The following is a 23,622-nucleotide window of genomic DNA, read 5'->3' on the forward strand; positions in this document are numbered from 1 at the left end:
CATGGGTGTGCGACAAAATATTTAGGAAATTCCTTAAAATAGATTTGAAAAAATGTATTAATTGTAAAAAAATAGATACTTGTGTCATATTATCGTCTGCGTTAATCAGTAACCCCTACCTTATAGTAACGCACGTCTGCACCACCTAAAATGTGCGACAATTTATTATCATCACCCACCTATTCCTATTCCGGTGCCACCGAAATCATAATCGACACCACTTTGCAAAAGAGCTCAAACGCCTCAAACCTTAACAAATTGCTTATTATGTATTAATGTGTATTCTGGAGTCTAAACATATGTATTTTAAATAAAAACATTTCTTCGTATTAATGACATTTTAATTTTTTTTAATTTTTAATAATTATATTAAGTGTTTAAATTCTCAAAATAATAATTATTATACTATCATTTTTTATGAAAATATTTGTTTTTGCGGGGTAGTTTTTAAAGATAACTAATCTATTAACATAACCTAAGTGGGCTGATTTTTTTTATTTTCCCATTAGAAATGTTTGACCCAGTCCGGCCCTGACAATACTAGATCTATTAACTGAAGTAAAACTACCAATATAATAAATGGTAAGATTTAAGTATATTTTGGTTCAAACGATAAGGGCAGCCCCATCTACAGCACGGTGGTTTTAAACACGAATAACCACCCACACCACCGCTCGCTTTTGTCGCTAGATGGCGCTACCTTTAACAGTTCTTCTATTAAATTATTTTTTTATATTTACGATTTATACCTAGTTACGAAATCCGGGCCAACAGACTCCGGAGTCCGGAGGACCGGAGGACGGAGACTTGTCGTTTTCCATGACAATTATATTGTTATATCGTTTTCTTTTTAGCATAGCTAATATTACGTTTCTGGATTGGGAACAATTTTTTTTTTTATAAATGTAATAAATATCAAAAAATTTAAAATCTGAAAACGGGAAGTTGGAAGTTAAAATTTAAAAAAGTGGAGTATTATATTTCAAGTATATTTTGCGAGAATTTAGATCTGTTTCCAGAAATGTTATTGCTTTATTAGTTTTAAAGTGTTTAAACGATACAATAAACAAATAACTATTTGATAAGTATAGAAATTACCGATTGAGCAATACTCTGCCGTTTATGATTCGACCAAAAAGGAATTCTTGACGATATCTTGCTCTGTTAATCAGACCATTTACACAAATTTGTTACTACTGATGTAACTGTAAATGTAAATACACTAGCCACTAAGTCATAAAGAAAAATTGTTCACACCGATTGCCTTCAGCAGTTCAGCCTACCAACAGTCATCAAACACTTAATCATTTATTAGTTATTCATTAGGATTTAGAAGATTTAAAGTTTATATCACGGGCTAAGATATATTTAGTGAAGATGTCCGTGATTTATACCACTGAAAATTTTGCTATCTAGCCAAAATGTCAACAATACCGTAATAAGTTTATAAGTAGATATGTATTCGTAATACCTACCATTGAATTGGCCCAACTGAAGTTAGTACATTTTATTTTAAACGACATAAAGATGTTGCGTAGGTATGTTATTTAAACAAATAAGTATTAACCATTTAAACGATCAGAAACTCAAAAATTAATCAGACCATTCGTATTTTCAATTTCAATAGGAATTTCAAATTTCAAATTTGCATTTTTGATAACGACTGCCTCCGCCCCACAATAACATCGTTCGATAGAAGTTGGTAACACCACTGCCGTGTTATGTAGCACAATAATTTTATATTGTAAAAAATCTAAATTGTGTCCAATTTCGGGCCAACTTAAAATAGACATATTAATTTAAATTCTACCAAATGGCTAATAATTTAATAATTTCAACGAAATCATGAGATTTGCAAATTTACACAAATTAAAAATAGGTGGTTAAAATATTTAAAATAATAATAATATACTGTTAATAAAAGTTTGTTGGTTTGGTAACCACTGGGCAGTGGGCTGGCAATAAGGCAACAATAGAAGGAGAGACACAATGTACTTTATTAACCGTCATATTTATCGGTTGGTCAGGACGGGTTTGTGTTTGAAAAGTCAGAAAATAATAATTAGTAAATACAATGTTTTAGATTTAAGTGTCAACCGTTAAGTGTCGAGTGTAGACTTTTTTATCCGTTATTAATTTGTTTTTATTTTTTATTTGCAGGCTGACAATTAATTAGGTAAGTCCAGTTCATTATTATACCCGACGAAATAGATAGTAATAACTAGGTAATGTAAAGGTCCGTCACTGATTCGAAAATAGTCGTATTTAAGCTGTACTCGAGATCGCTGAACTCTTTTCTGATTTCGCCTTACCCCGTTTTGATATTGGTCGATTTTCGCCGCCAACCACGATAGAGAAAATAAATATATGCCCCAGGAGTTTTAGGAATCCTGAATAACATTCTGCTGTTCTACAACGTATCTAGATATTCATCTAGTAATTTGCTTGACTAAACCGATTTAAAATTATCCCACATTATGCCTCATCAAGTTAATCTAGAAATTCGCTGGACTAAACCAATTTTAAATTAACTCCGAAATAATCTAAATGATACAGTCTACACACCACGGTGCATTGTTTTTCACACCAGCTTGCGAATTTCTTCTATGGCAATTGCAATTAAATACATCATGACCTCATGTGTTAGTTTTGGGAATTTTGGTAGATTGGCAGGTCCAGGATCTTGGATGCTTAATTTAGCCTTAGTTGTTACTCATTAATCTATGCCCTCGACCATCAATTGTGAAAATGTTAATACATAACATATATCTCTTAGAGATGATCTCTTAGAGCTGTTGGACATTATTAATTTTTTTACTGCATCCATTTCAAATACAATCAGACACTGCTAACAGTTACAACACACTTAGGTGCAGTAAGTACATAGGTGTCATAACTACCTATTTATTTTATGCTGTAGGTTGAACAGCATTCTAGTATTGATATAATTAGATATCGTAGATTAAAATATTACTAGTTGTCAAAATGGGAGGGTGTAAGGTGGAGTGTTTCTTACTGTTTCTTAACATGTCCCTGTATGTACGATTGCTAGGAGGTGTGTGCGAAAGGATACTAGCATTAGTTTCAGATAAATAATTTATGATTTTATTGTAACTTTGAAAACCTGAGGGTTGTACAATGAGATATTATGGAGTTGACTTGCAGATGAAGCCATTTGGGCCAGTGATGTTTACTTAAACGGTGTTGGATGTGAAGAAGTTTGATATGTTTTTGATGTGAATGAAAAGAGCGTAAGGTGTCTGTACATTGTGATGTTTGTGAGATGAGCAGCCCGGATCATCCGGAGGACTATTTGAAGGTGTGAAAAATATGTTGTTATCATCTGCTTTGAGTAAGGAGAAATTGATATGTTAGACAAGTTTCGTTTGGTGGCTTTAAAAGTACATGGAAAGGCCAGGCCTTCATTCTGAGATTTATTCATAATAATTACATTATATATTGATTTAAATCGGTATAATAATAAAATAACTTAATATTACAAGACATGGAGCACGGACGATTACGGCTTAAGTGTGTTCATGTTGAATGTTGAGGCCAAACTACATATTTATTAAATTATATAATCTTATTTTTAGAATTATTATAATGGATAATTATGATAAACTGGAAAAAATTGGAGAAGGAACATATGGCGTCGTATACAAATGTATGGAACTTTCATCAAAAGAAATTGTTGCTGTAAAAAAAATACGCATGGAAATGGAAGATGAAGGTATACCTGCTACAGCAATTCGAGAAATTAGTATTTTGAAGGAACTCAATCATCCTAATATTGTGAAGTAATATTTAAGATGTCAAATGTACTCATGTGTAATTAGTATTTACTTATATATTATTGAAATTTTATAATAATAGTCTGCGAGAAATTCTTATGGACGATTCAAGATTATATCTTGTATTTGAGTTTGTTCCTATGGATTTAAAAAAATTTATTGATTCAAGGCCTAAAAAACATTTGGATGAAATTACTACCAAGTCATTCACTTATCAGGTAATAGTTGTATTTTATATCTTTAGACAATACCTAATTAAAATAAATATTTTTTAAATTTTGTACAGTTATTAGTTGCTATATACTTTTGCCATGTGAGACGAATTTTACACAGAGATCTTAAACCACAAAATATCTTAATAGACACTAAGCATAATATACTGAAAGTTGCTGATTTTGGTTTAGGCCGTACTTTTGGTTTGCCAATACGTGTGTACACTCATGAGGTATTTATTTATACAAATATTTATTTAATATTTCTGAGTTGATAATTGTTATTATTAAGAAACTATTAAATGATTTTATATGTTTTATCTGTCAATTTTATTGACCTAAAATAACCACATATTAGTTACACTCTTTGGTTAATTCTAGGCAAAACTTAAATACATTTTATATTCTTATATACCTATTAAAATTAGATTTTTTATTTATTTTTAATAATTCACATAATATAAGTTACTGTTGATCGCATTTTTGGAAATATTGTGTACAATTTATGTACTGTTCTGGACAGATAACTAGTTTAGAGGATGTCCTACCGCATGTGTTGTCTGAGTCATAATTTATCAAAATGTTTGTCCAGTATTTGTGTTGTTTTCTTAAATATTAGAGTGTAACAACCCATTATCCGTGTTTGTTTTTACAATATTTTAATTTTTAAGTGATTTATGAATATGTAAAATATTAATATGTGAAAATGATCATAATTCTTTGAGTACAACATCTTTTTAAGAATTAAACTAATATTGTATGTATAAATAACAAAAGATTGATATACTTTCCTTGCATTATCATTTTTTTGTAGTCCCAGTGTAATTACTAAAGCTTATAAGTTCATACGTTTGCATATTAATCTCTCCAAGTTGTATTAAAAGATAGATAAGACTAACCATAGAGATTCACTTAAGGATATTTTGACATTTTATTTGGTATATAACTATATCATATAACAAAATTTTCGGGAAATTTGGACATAATTGTGCACTTAAAATGTTTTAATTGATCATTTACATTGTTAATGATTTTAATATAGGTAGGTGGGTGCCAGTTTTTTCTTATGTCTATCAAAACGACATTTTTTCTGAAAACTCATTAAAAAAATATTATCAGTATGAAGATTGTTAAATGATTCAAAATAAGACATTAATAATTATGGTGACCCACAAGTCAAATAAAATTGATTATAAATGAATGCATAAACAAAATAAAGTATCTAGACAAACAAGTTTAAAATTTAAGATATAAAAATTAAGTTTTACTTATAAATTATTAAAAAAATTAATCGACATCATGTTTTTTTTCTTATTTATTAGTTTATTGTGGTTATTGACACATGCATAATTAAATATTTATAAATAAATTGTTAAGTGCGCATTTAATCATTTTTAGGACCATAGTTATATTCATATCCAATTGTTTTTTAATGAATGAGCTTATTTGCCCTAGTAATAATTATATATCCTGAGAAATAATAATTTTAGGTAGTAACACTATGGTACAGAGCTCCTGAGGTATTATTAAACACACAACGTTACGGCTGTCCAATTGATGTTTGGTCTATTGGATGTATATTTGCAGAAATGGCACAAGGAAAACCATTATTTCAAGGGGATTCAGAAATTGATCAATTGTTTCGTATTTTCAGGTAATTATATCTGTTGTATGGTTTTTGAGAGACAAATAAGAAATCAACAACGGCAATTAATTTTGAATGTATCTGCCTATCCCTGATGCCCAGCTGTCATTTTTTTATCATTATACTTAATTTCCTTTTTTTTTTTTAGTGTAATACCTGCTGTGTGTTACTGTAAAATATTTCTCTCGTCAAAATAATATTCTGTAATAAGTATTTTCCTTAAAAGTGTATAACATTTTTATTTTACTATTTTAATTATTTTATTCTAAATTATATTTTAATTAATAATTTTATTTTTGTAATTCTATAATATTATCTTGTTTAACATAATTAGTTATAAGTTTATAATACTAATTTTTCTATGATCTAAAATACTCTTAAACTAATATTTGCGGTAGATGAATGATTACTAGATACTCAAATACAGCTTGTTTTATATTATTTTACATAAGAAAAAACACAAGACAAGCCCCTGGCACTGTACAACAAGGCATTCAAAATTAGCTTTCAACCATTTTTTTACATTAAAAAATATTCGCCAGACATTGGTAACAACATTACAAGACCAATTCGCTCCATAGATAACTTATAACATTTAATTAGGTACCTCAGTTTAATTCCGACCAAGGGGAACTCAACTCAACAATGTTCACTTACGACAAAGTGCTTCAGAGTTATAAATTTAAATAGTGATTTATCAATGTAGTTCAGTTAATTTTAACCATTGTTAATATTTGTGAATATGATAGTTTGAAATTCAATTTTATAGGATTTTGACTACTCCAACTGAAGATACTTGGCCAGGTGTCTCCGATCTTAAAGATTATAAGCCAACTTTTCCAAAATGGAGTGATAATATGTTGGCCGATTCAGTTAAAAACCTCAGTTCTGGTGGAGTGGACTTAATGCGGGTAATTTCAACTAACTTGCTCATCATAGTTGATCATTAATGTATATACATTTTTTTTTATTTTAGCAAATGTTGGTTTATGATCCAAGCAAACGAATCAATGCAAGAGATGCACTCCAACATAGTTATTTCAAGGATTTAAATAAAAGTATTTTACCAGCTCTTCCTGAGATTAAGTTATAAATGTTTATTTGCATGTATTAATAATAATTTTAATTTGATGATTATAAGTTGTAATTCATTTAAATGTACAATACAACCTCATTTTAAAGTGTTTTTTGTACATTAATAAAAAAACTAATAACTGTTATAAATGTTCAGGACACAGTTTCACCTCCCCTCTTCTCTGAAAATGCATACCTTTGCAAGCTGATATTGATTGTGATCAGACAGGTGGAACACATGAATGCGCGCTTCATATCAGAGAGCATTCTATTAATTTGGTGTAATTATATCAAAGATAGATTTCAAATCTATGACCATTCACTTAGATTAATTCATAAAAAACAATCTTTAATTCATCTGAAAAATTATTTTTGCATTTAAAATTTCCATAATTATTATTTATTATTATAGATTTTTTTGATAGTTTGATAAAATGTTTATTGTTTATTAAAAAACTTTAAACTATAATTTATATTAAATGAAAGAAATACTAAATATATTAATTGTTTTTTGTGTGAAATTTTAAACATCTTTTTGCTGATTGATGCCATCAATAAATTATCTAAACTATTAAATTATGATCAGAAAACTTTAACACTTTTAAACAAGGTGGCCAGAACAAAAATATTCTTTTAAATGGTGGTAAAAAAGTACTAAATTTAGATAATTTCAATAATTTAATATAATAGTCCAATAAATTGCTAAGTAAAATAGAAATGTGTAGAGATAAAGCTTGTTATTTTTACCAAAAGTATAAGCATGTGACACCCCAAATTAAATATCTTAACTAAATGAATACTGATAATATATCTTTAGAATGGAATAGTTGAAATAAAATATAAAACATCCAAACATTCAACATGTCCGCAGGCTGATACTTTTGTATATACCTAACTATCAATCCCTCTGCCATTAATGAATTTGTTTTTATTCACATTGTGGTCTATTACAATATCACTTGATAATGTTAAAGGTATCTATGAATCTGATTTGATAAATTTGCAAATTAATATATATAAGTATATTTTCAATATTTATGTTCATATAAAATAGTAGGTTAAAAAGTATGCAAGTCAATAATACACTACTAGGTTAATCATAAATTATAAATTCATAACACCATGAAACCCAGCCCTACTATCCAGTAAATAAAAATAAGTGTTACCTTATGATAAGTTCATACAAATGAGGTAGATAAGAGTTCCTAGAGGTGTCCCTATGGTAAATACCAAAATAATCAGAGTTCACTTAAAATGTACTCGGTAAATCACCAAATAAAATATTTGCAAAACATTTACATCTCTAGAAATTTGTTTCAAGTTGTAACTAATTTAAAAACACCTAAACAAATTGCATATTTTTGCCATGAAGTTTTTATGAAAACATGCATTTGGTGCAATGTAAAATATTTCTTATATTCTAAAAAAATTTGATGACAATGTCTCAATAAAAGAATCCAAAAAACATTTTTTTAATCGAAATATTGAAACCGAGCTTGTATTTATTAAATTAAACTTTGTATATTATCCAATTTAGTTACAAGAAATTTCACAAGTAGATTCTATTTATATAGTAGAAGAAACATAAACAAAATTACAGGAGAGATGGGGGTAATAATTTAATTAAGACTAAATCAGTTTTATCAAAAAATAAAGGCTATTAATCAGTTATTAAAATATCAGAAGTAAAAACTATACAAGCACATCACAATGAGCGTTCATTTTCCATGTAGGTACCTACAAAATTCTACTCACACCCCCAAACAAAATTCATTCAAATTCAAAATATTAAAAGAAAATTTATCTCGTCTACGCATATTTTCACGATTTTAAATGCAATAAGAGTCCTAGTTAAAACTAATTTAAAGTAATACAGAGAAAATGTTCTAGTAAGAATATTATGATGGTTACTCATTTCTTCAATAGCATTAACCGTCATATTCTCACCAGAACATTTTACTATAATACTATGGGAGATATGTGTAATAATCAATTGTATATTTTAAGACTTATCCCAGTCAAAAAAAGTAAACTACTTATAATTTTTATTGTTGCTAGTAACTGATAATGGTAAAATTGAAAAATGGTATAAGTGGCCTGAAAATACGTTTGCCAGGTAAAAAATTTAAAATCAATCCGCACCAGAAAAATTTGTACAACAATAAATACGAAAAGAATAATGTAAGATATTGGCGGTTCATAAAAAGAGTAATTTGAAGAAGACATGCCCACTAGAAATACTTTATTTATAGATATTTCCTTCTAAACAGTAAATATCTACAACATTTTGTTACAACAAAAAATCATGATTTCCATGATAAGTTGCCTAACCACTAATAATATATATATTTAATATATATATATATATAATATCATTTATAGCATAATATTTTAAGTCTATTACTACCTGAGGAATTAACATAAAACCTGCCTAAATATACCATGAAATACAGTAAAAATTTTGTTGAATTATATGGAATAACTAATAAAATATGTAACAAATAACATAATGTGAGAATATATTTAATTTATTGCAAAAAACGTCAAACAGAATTTTTTTTACCAAATAAAGAATTGTATAAATCCTGTTTAGCTTCATCAGACCACGGGGATTGGTCATTGGGCGCCATGAAATTCATCAATTTCGTATGAACAGTATATCTGAGCTTCCTTCCTTTAGTTGATCTGGTATCAACTTTACGCTTCATTTTACTTCTCAGTTTTTGTAATTGTAACCATTGTCTGAAAATAATTTTTTTTTAATTTATATACAATTACTTTTATAGTTATTCTTACTAACTTATATTAATAACTTACTTCCCTAGTTGAGTTGAATCTGTAATATCAGCAGTTTTATTTTCAATATAGTCTCTAAGTAATTTGTGATAGAAATCATCATCGTCAAATATTTCTTGATCAACTTCGGTGTTTATTGATTCTGGATTACCAACAATGCTATATTTGGATCGTTTGATTTGAGTACGTTCAATTAACCTAGTCTTATCAGCCATTATTTGATCAATTTGTAATAATGTGGGTTGATCAAAAGCTGAGAAATCTGATTTTGCAGCTTTTCCTGATGCGAGCTTTGTTCGTTCATTCCAAAATTGTATTGTCTCATCTCTATAAGGTTTGAATATTTCATGCTGTGCTTGCAAGACATGTTCAAAGTCTTTGTGATTCAGTTTATTTGTCAATATAGTAGCTTTGTCTTTATCACTATAAACATGATTCACATAAATAATATTGTACTAGTAAGGTTTTTGTGATAAATCTAGTTTATATACCCCAATCTCTAATGCAACTCTGTTCAACTGAACTTAATTGTTAATAATTATTAAAATATAAAAAAATCCAGTAATATAAATGTGTACATTTAGGTTTTCAGAAAATATGGAATTAAAAATAAAGTATACAACTTAAACATTATTGAATTATAACTGAATTATAATATGCATTCTACCAGGCAGCTGCGGTACATGATTTTTACGGGAAAATACACAAGCTTTCCAAATGTTAGAACCTTGGTTATCACAGGTGCGATTTACTTAGTAGTTTATCTTTAGTACTTAATTTAAGACTTTTGGCAGAGAATAAGTATATCCGATTTAACTTATGCATTTTTTAGAGATAAGCAATGACCAGTAACGAAGATATAGTTACATGGGCTGGAGTTCTAGAAAACCAAAGTTTAAAATAAAGCCACGATGGACATCTGAGCAAAGCCTCCAACACCACTAATCAAGGGCATCACTAGAGACTAATAGTCACAGGAAGTCCTGTAAAATCAAAATTGAAAATAAACCATTAAACAAAAGCATCTAAAATGTCTCTCCTAGTCATTAAAAAAATGTAAACAGTAAAATAACACGTATAACATATATGTTACAACCATATACACCTATATTTAGATACAAATGTTTATAAAATATCATTATGAACAAACATATTAGATAAATCTATTTCTATATATATTATAGCCAGTTCACTGAATCTGTTCTGGGTCACAATCGAACTGATGTGTATTTTGATTCTTCTCATACATACTTGTACATCCTCAATGTTAATATAATATATGCTATATACATTTATAACTTAAGTATTTTAGACATAAAATCAATGACAATTTTTTATATGCAAAGATTTGGATTTGAACTAGGATGGACTTCTAAATAAAAAACAAACAAATAGAAAGGGGACTGAAAACATCTATGGGTAGGTTGATGAGGTAGCTAAACTAGATTTATTTTATATAAGTATTAAGTTAGTGCTTTATATTTAAAATCTTACATCATTTTAACATTTTGATTTTTAGCAAGTAAGTCTGTTTGATATTTTATCACCGTAATTAAATACTGTTCTAAATCTTTTACAGTGTCATAGGCGCATTCTTCCTTGTCTTCCTTAGTAATTTTGTCCAAGTCTTGTGGCAGAGTATTGGCAAGTGAAAGGCATTTTTGTAGCTTTATGCGAAGGAGTAATAGATTGTCATAAAATTCTAAAAAGATAATAATATTATAAATACACTTAATTAATATTATTAATATAATATAAAACTATTACCCTTATGTGCAATAACAACCTGGGCTTTTGCCATATCAGTCAAAGGTTTGGCAATATTCTGAGTACTAAAACAGAAATATATATATTTTATATTGTAGTAATATTCTATCTTAATTATTATTATCATCATATTATTATGTTAGATGTTAGTAACTAGTAGCTGTAGTGCACGCGCCGATGAAAGTGTTCAGCATCGTCACATATTGTTTTGCAGCTTATTAAGTATTAATATTATTTGTTTCTTTGTTCAATTCTTTGTTCAATAATAATTTCAATATAATTAATAGTACTACTAATAGTGTTTTATTTACATTCCTGACAATTGCTCAGCAGACGTGCAACTGCCGGTACGCCACTACAATATATATATACATAACAAATGTACGTTCAATAATAAGTTTAATAATATAAAGTGCATTTTTGAGGAGGCACCAAGAGCAATCAAATTTTATGTCAAATCTGTTTACTAAAATGTTTGCTCCTATCACTAACCAACTTTTTCAACAATTTACTAAACTTTATAAAGTTAATAACAATGTTTTTGACACCCTTGATTAATGCCAAAAAAGTACCTATTAACAAAATCACATAAAAAACCATAATTGTAAATTGTTAAATAATTATTTTTATTTAAAAAACATATTATTTTATACTTATATGCTACCTGTATACAGTTATACTTCATAAACTACAATAAAAATCTTTTTTTAATTTTCTAATATATTTAATCAGATTTCAGAATTGATCAATTTTAGTAACACTCTTTTCTCTAGTTTTGTCTTACAAGTTACATAAAACAAAATGTTTTAAAAATTTTACATTACAAATGTAAACACATTGTGTGAAAATACTTGGAATTATAATAATATATGTTTATGAACAATAAGTGAAACTAAAAATAATAATAAAAGTAATAAATTATATTCAATCATTAAATTATACTTTAATCAAACTGCAAAATCTTTAAAGAGCAAAGTTTTAATCTTTTTTTTTTACGTGTAAAAATAAGAAGTTTCAATAAAAATGATAATTAACAAATGTACAATTAGGGTTTTTATAATTTTATTAATTGGTACTTTTTTCCGGCAACAATTTTACCAGGGACCTTTTTTCCGTCTGCCCCCTTGATAATATATTTTCGTTTTGACGAAACTTCAAATATTGTAATAGTAAACAGTCAGCAAACTATTCGCTTTCGTTACCTCAAAAACACGCCAAGTGGGTCTTTTCACAATGCAACTTGTGTTTCTTGGACAAATTGGCGCCTTTTTTTAAATTTATTATGACCACAGTTGTTTTTTCGTTATTTATAATCATCAAAATCAGCTGACGGCCCATATCATTTTGATACCATTATCAAAATAAATTATATTATCATAATATTAATTTCAAAAACGTTTTTTTTTCATTTTCATGTTATGTTTTAAAGTAGTTTAAATAATTTTTAAATGTGATAGTTAGCCACATAATTACACATTAATAGAAATTAGTTTAATAATTAACAATTCATACATTTTGGACATAGTTGATTGTAAAATTCGTTCATAACAATAGTAACAACTTATGCCAACCTCAAGGAAAACGTTTATAACATAACCCCAAACTTCCAGCGATCGGCTATCAAGACGTCGTAGTGTGGCTCGGCACTACATATTTTGAATTTTGTTCGGGGAAGGATTCAATTTACTGCTCACAGATATAAAGAATATATATATATGTATATATATTTATTCTATATATCTGTGTTGCTGCTTTTCTAGACATAAACATGGTAGTATTGTTGAATACCGCTTAGTAACCGCAAAACTCAACCAATCACGGTGCCAGTTTTTACTGAAAACACGGTTCACGATATAGCGGAGCAGTAGAAGTAACCTTATTTCATAACCTAACCTAAGATTGAACGTATAATAATATATTGTTTACATTCCTGGAATATTTAAACCACCTGTAGCAACCAATCGTGTTCACTGTAGTACACCCCAGCTACCGCATACAACGTATCACGCTAACACGCCTTCATGTCAAAAGCACGATTAAAGATAAAGGTAGTAAGAACTTAGAAATCTCAAATCAATAGATTAGTGTTGACGGTTTGCCACTTGCGTCGCTCGTTGCTACGTTACCGTGCCGTGTATTGTGTCATAAACTCAATTTTTTGAAATGTCTTCCCGCCAACACCCTGACATTCAAGCGCAAACTAAAAACGTTATTTTTAACGTATATACTTATTTCAAAAATTTATCAAAGGACTCATCTCATCCCGAAGTCGCTAATTTTTTCATTCAAGCACAACAAAAAACCTCGGAAGCATGTGGTATCAGTTTATCGACGATAAGACGAATAACATCGGAAGGTTCTAAAGCACCTTCCGGTTCAGAAACTGGACCGCGCTTTACCTCCCCACGTAAGACTTATAAACGTATCAAATATGCAACGGATATCAGTGACTTCGACAAAGATGTTTTACGGCGAACCGTTCATGCATTTTATGACCAAGGCGAATTCCCTACGTCCGTAAAAATTTTATCGAAGTTTAAAGAAAAAACCGGTTATAAAGGATCTAAAACATCTTTATGGAGAATTTTAAAATTACTAAATTTCAGTTACAGAAAATGTATAGACGGTCGACGATTTATAATGGAACAAAATAACGTAGTTGATATGCGTGAACAGTTTTTAAGGAAAATGGTTAACTTCCGTCAAAATAATGATGTTAGACAAGTCGTTTATTTAGACGAGCTTGATTTACCTATAGGCAAACATGATCGACTCATTATTTGCAAAGCGAGTTCAACTTCGTATGGGTTTGTGAATAGTACAAGGTTAGACTTTCGTTATAAATCGGATTCATCGGAAGAGTATTATCAAACTCTAACAAACTCCGTAGATGTTAAAGACTGGTTTATTACAACTCTACACGATTTGAAAGAACCTAGTGTCATTATTATGGATAATGCTTGGTACAACTGGGTCCATTCGAAAAGTTACCCTAAGAGTAAAGAAGTCACCCTTCAAAAATGGCTTATAGTAAAAGGAATTGAGTTTTCACCACTAGCAACGGTAACGGAGTTACACAAGATAGTCGAACAGTTAAAACCTAAAGGGAACGAACTTAGTGAAATTGCATTGTCAATGGGACATGAAGTTGTACAGCTACCGCAATATCACTTTCAATACAATCCCCTCAATCTTGTATGGGCAGAAATAAAAGAAAAATATTTAAAAAAAAAAAGTTCCTTACGAATTGATGAAATAGAGAGATGGGCTTATCAGACATTAAATTCGACGACTATTGACGAATGGAAAACCTATGTGACACTTAGTCACAAACAACAGGACGACGATTACGTAAAGGAGGTCTTAAGAGATAAAATATTGAAATCATTAATTAAGACGACCAATCCCGACGACAGCAGTGAATGCGAAGATCAGAACGATAACTCATAAGTAATTATGTGCATTTAATTTATGTATTATGCTAAATATGCATGTTCTGTTATTACTAATTAATTAATAGTCAGTAACTTTACCCATCGGGATCAAAGTAATATTATAATGATAAAAAATATCATATTTGACTAATTTGTAAGTGCCTACCTGAACCGATATAATGTCGATATTTTTTTTATATACCTTAGTTTTAAATTATTCAAAAATAGTTAATTTTAATAAAAAAAATATGATTTATAAATAATATTATTTGTGTTTTTGTTAACATGTAAAATTTAATAATACATATTTAATTTTAAATTTCCCGCGCCTTTTTATGCATTATTTCAGAAACGAAACCGTGACAAAAAACAATCACGGGGAGCGAAATCATTGAGTCACAGTTGTTGAAAAACTGAAAATTAACGTAGTAAGTTAATCAAAAAAAATTGTATTTAAACCAATTTGTATTGTTCAGGGATGATAACTTACCAAATATGAACAAATTGAAGTTTAAACTTAAAATTAATATAAATACTTAGATTTTATCCCTGTCTTGTAAGATTATAGAAAATATTAATTTGATATTTAAGACCTATATTTTTATCATTTTACTAAGCTTCTTTATACAGATTTACTGAAAACTTTAGCCTATACGACACAATAAATACTTCATTTTATTTACAATTGAGCATAGTAGATACGTTTCTCATTCATTTGTACCAAATGTGTTTGAAATTAGCATAGAATAGATTAGGGTGGCCAGACTTAAGAAATCCGGGACACAAAAATTCATAAAAAAAAAAATGGTAAATCATTGAGCAATTTTTTGTTAAAATGACTAAGTCTTATAGACAGCATAGTCACTACGTTAAATAATGAACTATATAAAAATACGATACTATAAAGTATTTCGAACTAGCATACTACTTGTATCGTCACCAAATTACTGTATAAACTAAACTATCCATTCTGTTAAATACATATTTATAACATTATTTTTCATAATCATGTGGTTAAATTTAGAAAGTGATTATAACTGCGATTGTCGTACATTCCGACGATCGTTCTCGAAATAAATTAACTATTAAGATTAGATCATTAGGATTTGTTCAAAATAAAATCGATAACCGAGTAAGTAAAATTATAAAACGATTTTAATTTCCGGGATATTACTATGCAAAAGTCCTAAACCGGTACAAATCGGTGTCCCGAGAACCCTTGTCGGGACGCCGGGACATGGATTCCTAAACGAATGGCCACCCTAGAATAGAAGAAAACTCATTTCAATATTGAACTACAATTTTCATGAATTTTGTTTCACGGGTACTTTAATGAACCTAATAATTGTTGCATGGTTATTAAAAAACTCTTCACTCATACCTTGAACCATCATCAGAGTAGTTTTCTTCATCGCCAGAGCCAAATTCTTCGCCGGATTCCATTTCAACGTCTGAACCAAATTCTTCACTATCTACATCGTTATTGGAAACCATTTCTTCGTCAGAACCCATTTCGTCGTTAGAACTTATTTCTTCATTCGAAGACATTTCGAAAGGGTAAAAATATTTACTTTTGATAAATGAAGTTGCGAGTGTCAACCGTATGAAGTTATATCATAGAATTATATACTACTTCATTATTAGACATTAGTATGATTATTACTGTATGTCTGTATATTATCACGATGAAGATAAGAGCAGTTTGTTATTGTTGAAATCATATTTGGAGAAGATAAAAAAATTAAAATATTATTATTAATACATTGAGGTTATGCCTCATGCGATACGCCCGTGTGCGTTGGCCACACTGCTGCTCCTCCGATCGCTTATTCCATTGGCCTGTCCCGTGTCCATTTTATTATTCACGTTGTTTTCGTCCAGTTTCGTAAAAATTGTAGTTACGTGTTTACCACGGTCCATATTATTTTAGATTATACGTTACAAACTATGCTACTATAGTCGTCATTCGTTAGTCGTTACAAGAATACACGATTATTGTCTATTAATTATCTATTGTCTACTGTACGTCTCGAGTTATCGGCGTGTTGGTGAATTTTTCGTTAACAGTTCACGGTCAATTGCCGTTTGATGTCCTCAGCATTTCATCTGAAATCAGTAATTCCCACCAGTGCTCGTTGTCGAGCTACCATCGCTATTCTCATCCGCCGAAACCTGAACTTTTGACATTTTCGACTTAATCAAATTGACGTCCGGTTATTTGCGGCAGTTTATCGTAAGTACACACTCTAGCGCATTTGCACGTTAATTTTATGTTACTGCTGGCAGTTTGTCCGATTCCCCTCACCCTGCCCCCTCTTTACGTCCCCTGCCACATTAATCCAACATGGCGATTGTCTTCAACACGCATTTTTAAATATTAAAAAACAAATACTAAATTGCGACCCAGATTTTTAATTTTTCCAATCCCCTCGACTTTTCTTTACCGCGTGATCGATCCAACCCCAAAGCATGTTCTGTCACGACAACCGATCGACCCACTTATCGATTACCAGCCTTCTGTTATTCATTTTTTCTATGCCGTTGGTAATGCGGTAGATTTTAAATCCCTGCAAACATAATACCTTTTAACCTACATATTTCTTTTTTTCTGATGACTGAACAACGGATTTCGATTCCTTCGTTTCAACTCGTAATCATCATTACAGTACCTACACCTTACCTTCACTACATTCCTATGTTTCATAATTATAACATAGAATTTACGTTTTTTTTTTGTTTTGTTGCTGTGTTTATGAACAATTTTAAAATAACCTTATTTTTTTATATTCTGTAGGATAGATATGTATTTATTATATTTACTATTGACAATAAAAAGCAATTGGGAGTATAATTAATATGACCTATTGTACATAATATTAACACCTTTTTTCTGTTTAATATATTGCACACAGCTAATACCTAATATATCAAAAATATTTATTTCAGTAAACAATTTCTAGGTACCTATATATTATCACAGATTAGATAAACTATATAATTTGTTACTATCTTAGTAATTTTACCTAACTAATCTACTTAGTTAACTAAATGTTTTCTGATTTAATAGTATAAATATATTAGTTAAGAGAAACAAGTATAATTTCTAATTAATGTGATGTGTAGACACTTATGCTGTAGTAATAAATTCAACACATTCACAATAATTGATTTTGCTGTACATTATCTGGAAAATATTACCCCATGAAGACAATTTATAAGCTAATGATACACAACCATAATTTTATTGAATTATACAATGTATTTTTTTTTTTTAATTTATTCATTTATTATTAATTTCTATACATACTTATTTTAAATTTATATAAAATTCAAAAAAATTATGGTAGTTTCTAATGTGCGTTGATTATGAGATCTGAGGGTTTTCCACTCAACTTAGTATTTTTGATCTGTGCTTACTTGCCTATGTTAATGTCTATCTTACCTATGTAAATTAAGAATACATTGTGAACATTCAATAATTATTTTTTCTAAATAAAAAATAGGTAGGTATAGTAAAAATATCTGTTAAAATAAAATGGTTTTTAATTGTATAATTTTGTATTTCAGATGCCTAGAATATCTAGAAGAGCTAATTCGAGTTCCTATGAACCACCAAAGTCAATTTCCAGATCCCGTAGTCGATCAACTAGACGTAAACGTCGTCATGAAGAAGGAGATGAATATAACTCATCTTACAGGTATATTAATTTATATTGATTATAAAATATTGATATTTGTGTTACTCTATTTATAAATATATAAATTCAAATTATTTATCTTTTATTGTTTTTAAATACCTTCAGAAACCACCTACCTAAGCTTTTTATCTCTGTTTATTTCAGTTTCTAATATTGAGTATTTTGAAAGCCTAATAACTAGAGACCAGATTTACAATATACTCTTAAAAATAAGATGTTCTTATGCTTTATAGTTTCGTCAAACTAATTTTTAAATGCATGAATATTCATTTTTTGAAAAATATGCTTCTTTTGACTCTAACGTGACTAAGTGCTCAACCAGACTCGAGTGTCCTTCTCTCTAAATTTATTTTATTATAAATGTTATGTTCTTATCAATATTACTGTGTTTTTCTTCTTAATAAGGGTAAAAACAACTGATAGAGATCAAAAATATTTTTTATAAAATGTTAAATATTTTAACAAATAAATCCTAATATGGCGATGTATCCTATAAGTATATTTTTTTTGCACAAAATAATCTTCAACCATTAAATATGCTTCTTTATGAGCTAAAAAATATGCATCAATTCATAGAAAAATTAATTATAAGGAAGCTTATTGAAGTTGCATACTCTCAGTAAAAATATTAAAATCCTGTCTACTTATAAATCTCATGCCCAATGAAGACAATTTATTATGCTAAGTCTATTCTTTACTTAGTTGAATTTTTAATTTTTCAATAACATTTTTTTAGTTTTTCAATCATAATTTTTTTTTAATTCAACCAAGTAACAGAAGTGTCTATTGTGCCTTGATTATGAGATCTGAGGGCACTAACTTCTAATTATTGTATTTTTATGAAATAATCAAATTAAACCCCAATGTGGCAATATACTCCAAAAACATTATTTTTGCATAAAATATTCTTGAACCTTGAAATATGCCTTTTTATGCTCTACAAAATGTGTATATCGATTCATAGGAAATTTAATTGTCGAGAAAGCTTATCCAATGAAAATGCATACTCCCGGTAAAAGCATAAAAACCCTGTCCCTACTAATAACTGTTCATACCCAATGAAGACAATTTATTTTGCTAAGGTTATTCTTTACTTAGTTGAATTTTTAATTTTTCAATTCAAATTTTTTTTAATGTAATTTTTTCTTATTCAACCAAGTAACAGAAATGTCTAATGTGCCTTGATTATGAGATCTGAGGGCACTAATTTCTAAACATAATATTTTAATAGTTACTTATATTGTTAATTTATTAAGATGTTTTGACATTTAATAAAACATTTCAATTCAGTTCAAAAATGTATAGACATAATGTGTACAACATTACATTTTTATTAGAAAAATTCTTATATAAATGTAAAAAATAAAGGTATTTAACAATTTCCTATGCCTATCTAAAATAATTTCAAGTTAATATTTGCATGGTTACAAAGAAATACGTCAACAAGATTGATACATAACTTGTTTTGCAGTTGGTAGACAATTAAAAGCTATTTCTTACTGAGGATTAAATATTTTAGAAGAATGAATTAGTTAATAAAATAGGCGTGTATTACCAAGTAAAGAAGATAATAAGAAATATATCTTCAATCTGTAATTAGAATTATTGAAGTTAGAAGTAAAAAAAAACTGTTGGCGGTTTATTAAAGCATATTAATATTTCATCACATTTGTGTAGTTATGTTTATGTATAGCTAAAAATTCTTTTGCTTACACTTTTTTTGTAATAGTTTAAGAAAATATCATTAAATGTAGTTGATAATCAAATATTTCATTCAAGGACCATAATATGTTTCTTCCATAACATTTGAGATCTACTTATAAAATTTGAATACTACTTCATCGTATTATCTTATTCTGTATACTACTTTTTGTATCCAATTGCACATAATTATTATAGTATTAAATTATATATCCATAATGGTAGCAGATTACAATATCTTTCTATTTCTTCTAACAGTCATGTAGACAATCCAAGTTGTATGCATTAACTAATGTTAATTTCAAAGATATAATATTTGATAGATAATAATATTATTTAAGGAGGGCGAGGTGACCGAGTGGTCTGACACGGTTCGATTCTCGGCCACCAGGAATGGCAGAAACCTATGGGTGCCCACTAGAAATTCTGCCAAAAAAACACACACGTGTTCCAAAACCCTACAGTAACCCAAAAACCCCAGGCTAATAACCTCGTAGTTGATGCCATAAACAATCAATAATAAAAAAAATATATTATTTAAACTTAATTTTACTTTTCCATGTTACTGATCAATTTTATTATCTTTGGACACTTGATAATCAAACTTAATATCCAGCCCATACTAACTCACCAAATTTGTTCAATAGAACCAATTTTGTGTTGTTAATTCTTTCAACTTAAAATGAAATACTTTGTATGTAACCAAATCGCTATATTAAAATTTATAATGTCTATAAAAATATCCACATATTGTAGGAAAATGACAATAATGTAATGGAAGGGGTGGGAAAAAGGATAGTTACTGTTCTGATGTATGTTAGGTATTAAGTACTTTACTCTAATGGAAGTGTTAAATTTGAATTTAATGATGTAAAAGCATAAATAAAAAAAACAGTCTTAACGATCTGTCAACCTATATGACTAGGATATTTTATGCTAATATAAACATGACAATTTCAAGTATCTATGTTATTTGTTTTTGAATTACAACATAATATCAAAATCTATTTTTATAATTATGAATTAAATGATATTTTTATAATTTTATTTTAAATTATTCAATACATACCTAATAGCATTGTGTGTTTCAAACAAACAAATGTATCATGTTTAAAGTTTAGTTAAAAAAAAATTAGCTACCACCTATTTGTTTCTAATAGTTGCACTAATTTTTACTGATAAAAATCTAGGTTAATTTTATAAATCCTTTTTTTAAATTTTTTAATATATCGGTAATTTTAATACATTTTTTGTATATACCTAAAGTGCCTATATTGAACAAAATAATTCCAAATAACATCTTAACCTTGAAATAGATATTTTACTTGTATGAAATAAATGTTGTCAACTCTTGGTTGATGATTAGTTTTTTTATGTATGTATTATATGCCTATAATTTAGAGTATAAAATAACATTTTGGTAGTTGTGGTGCATAGTGTTCTAGTATTTTGTAAATATTATGTAAGATATTTTTTTCAGTGACAAGTAAGTTTCCATATTTGGTATGAATAGTTATAATAATGTATAGTTTGCAGTTTGTAAACGTATAATGGGTTATCTTCTACACACAACCTTGTATTATTCTATCACTATATTTCAATCAACAAGGCTGTTTGGTTGTGCTCTGACATTAATAAAAAGTAAAATAAGTAAAATAAAAAAAATCAAGCGAATTTATTACTAAAATTTTTAAACTATGCCTACTGTTGCTGAACTTATTTTATTGTACAGGTATTATGTTAACTATTTCACAATTATATTATTAACTTATTAATAACTAGTTTTTTAGAAATACCAATTTTGTAATTTAATTGATTTAAATTATTTTTTAGCTTTTTATTTTACCAAGTTTTAATACATTTTAACGTCTGAATAATTTTTTATTAACCTACTTCAATTTTGTTAGTTATAAGTTTTAACTTTTAAATTGTTTTTGTTTACATATTTCATACAAATACAAAATCCCAGATAACCTATGCGTCACAATATTACGTATTAATCATTACTCTCACACTGATCAAAGGGCACATTTTATCAAAACTGACAACACTATATGCTGAAATTTATCTCAGCTAGTAAAATGTTATATATTAAACAACGGTTGATATTTTATTATCTGAAATATACTACCTAATTTAATATTTCATTTTTTAAAAATAAACCATTTCTTTATAAATAATATTTATTATTATTAAACATGCAATTTACCTTTTACAAATTCAATGTGCACTTTCAGATTTTTTAGTTTATCATGTCATTGTTACTATGTTCATATCAGAGAAATTTAATTTTAATCCTTGTAGATAGATCTATGTAATCATAAAATACCTTTATTAGAATTTTGTTTATTATATAATACTAACAATAACTGTCGATCAATGCACTAAAATAGATCAAATATCTCTCATTTCAGTAATGAACGTTGTAATCGTTCACGGATGCATGATCAGGGAACGAGTGCAGAACGTCGATACAAGCGCAGTCATCGTAGGTCTCCTGGTTCAACCAATCATCAGCGTCGTAGACTTAGGCGTCATCCATCACCGGGAAGCGGAGATGAAAAGATGCATCATCGACACCATAGACATAAAGAACGGTCACACTCAAAGGTCAGTAGTTTAAAAAAATGCTTTTATGTATAATATCTGTCTGGTATTTGGAAATCAATAGCAAATGTCACATTAATTAAATAAATTTAAAAACGTAGATACAATTTTTGCAAATTTTAAACAATTGGCATTGTGCCATAACTTGCTTTCTATTAATACAGTTTATAGTAAATACTAAATAAAAATTAGATAGTTTAAACAGAAACTACTGTTAGGTATCTACTAAAACATGTGCGTAACAGACGTTGGGGTCCAATTAAATTGGTGTATACAATGTTGAAAACTGATTCTATAATTAGTAATATATATTTATCTAAACTCGTAGATTCACTGGGAGAGGGATTTTAATACTGAATTCTCTACAGTTTATTTTCCTCATTTGCAATCACATGCCATCTAAATATAAACTATACGTCTCCATAATTTATAATATCGAAACGCGCTCTCTAAACTTCTGGCTCAGTTTCGAAAATAACATCACGCCTCCAGTAGGCTGTTGGATGTCGTGTTTGCATTTATGTTTGTCGAGGAGCACACCCTCAGGCGACGGCCTGTACCACCATGGCATCACACGGATGGTGCTGTGGTCAGACAACACAGTCGTAATCGATCATCCAGAACTACACACAGAGTCAGACCACCCCAACCGCCAGCTGCTGTGTTAGTAGATGCTCATTGGTGGCCCGTAAACCCAGTCAGTATTATCGAAAACAGTATTTATTATTAAATTAGTTACTAATAAGTAATAACTATGAACACCTGTAGTTTGTGTGTTATTTTAATTTTAAAACCATGTATTTTAAATAATTTTTCATACAGTATAAATATGACAATAATTTACTATAAATATTGAAGTATAAAAATTATTATTTAGACATCAGAATGTCATGT

The 23,622-nt window shown here is 28.6% G+C and overlaps 2 protein-coding genes across 2 annotated transcripts; one reads left to right on the forward strand and one right to left on the reverse strand.

Moving 5' to 3' along the window:
- Window positions 1-1,989: 1,989 nt before the first annotated feature.
- Window positions 1,990-6,788, forward strand: LOC111031009 (cyclin-dependent kinase 1-like). The gene is made up of 7 exons (XM_022310777.1): window positions 1,990-2,176; window positions 3,597-3,800; window positions 3,877-4,012; window positions 4,081-4,239; window positions 5,497-5,660; window positions 6,421-6,562; window positions 6,628-6,788. The coding sequence occupies exons 2-7, from the start codon at window positions 3,607-3,609 to the stop codon at window positions 6,742-6,744; spliced, it is 912 nt and encodes a 303-aa protein (XP_022166469.1). The 5' UTR covers window positions 1,990-2,176; window positions 3,597-3,606; the 3' UTR covers window positions 6,745-6,788.
- A 2,444-nt stretch (window positions 6,789-9,232) lies between these two features.
- Window positions 9,233-16,410, reverse strand: LOC111031008 (protein AATF). Its single transcript, XM_022310776.1, has 5 exons — window positions 16,104-16,410; window positions 11,289-11,353; window positions 11,016-11,223; window positions 9,543-9,944; window positions 9,233-9,467 (listed from the first exon to the last, which is right to left on the reverse strand). Exons 1-5 carry the CDS (start codon window positions 16,268-16,270, stop codon window positions 9,269-9,271), a joined length of 1,041 nt encoding a protein of 346 aa, XP_022166468.1. The 5' UTR covers window positions 16,271-16,410; the 3' UTR covers window positions 9,233-9,268.
- Window positions 16,411-23,622: the final 7,212 nt, after the last annotated feature.

Source organism: Myzus persicae, unplaced genomic scaffold, assembly GCF_001856785.1.
Source record: "Myzus persicae strain clone G006 unplaced genomic scaffold, MPER_G0061.0, whole genome shotgun sequence".
In the NCBI taxonomy this organism is placed as follows: Eukaryota; Metazoa; Arthropoda; class Insecta; order Hemiptera; family Aphididae; genus Myzus; species Myzus persicae.

What these genes read in the sequence shown, in the direction of transcription:
- LOC111031008 (XM_022310776.1), bottom strand. Translation starts at nt 16,270, where the DNA reads ATGTCTTCGAATGAAGAAATAAGTTCTAACGACGAAATGGGTTCTGAC. An exon ending in TACTCTGATGATGGTTCAAG is followed by an intron (nt 11,354 to 16,103) that starts GTATGAGTGAAG and finishes TTTCTGTTTTAG; the next exon opens with TACTCAGAATATTGCCAAAC. An exon ending in GATTCAACTCAACTAGGGAA is followed by an intron (nt 9,468 to 9,542) that starts GTAAGTTATTAA and finishes AATTATTTTCAG; the next exon opens with ACAATGGTTACAATTACAAA.
- LOC111031009 (XM_022310777.1), top strand. Translation starts at nt 3,607, where the DNA reads ATGGATAATTATGATAAACTGGAAAAAATTGGAGAAGGAACATATGGC. An exon ending in CAATTGTTTCGTATTTTCAG is followed by an intron (nt 5,661 to 6,420) that starts GTAATTATATCT and finishes TCAATTTTATAG; the next exon opens with GATTTTGACTACTCCAACTG. An exon ending in GTGGAGTGGACTTAATGCGG is followed by an intron (nt 6,563 to 6,627) that starts GTAATTTCAACT and finishes TTTTTATTTTAG; the next exon opens with CAAATGTTGGTTTATGATCC.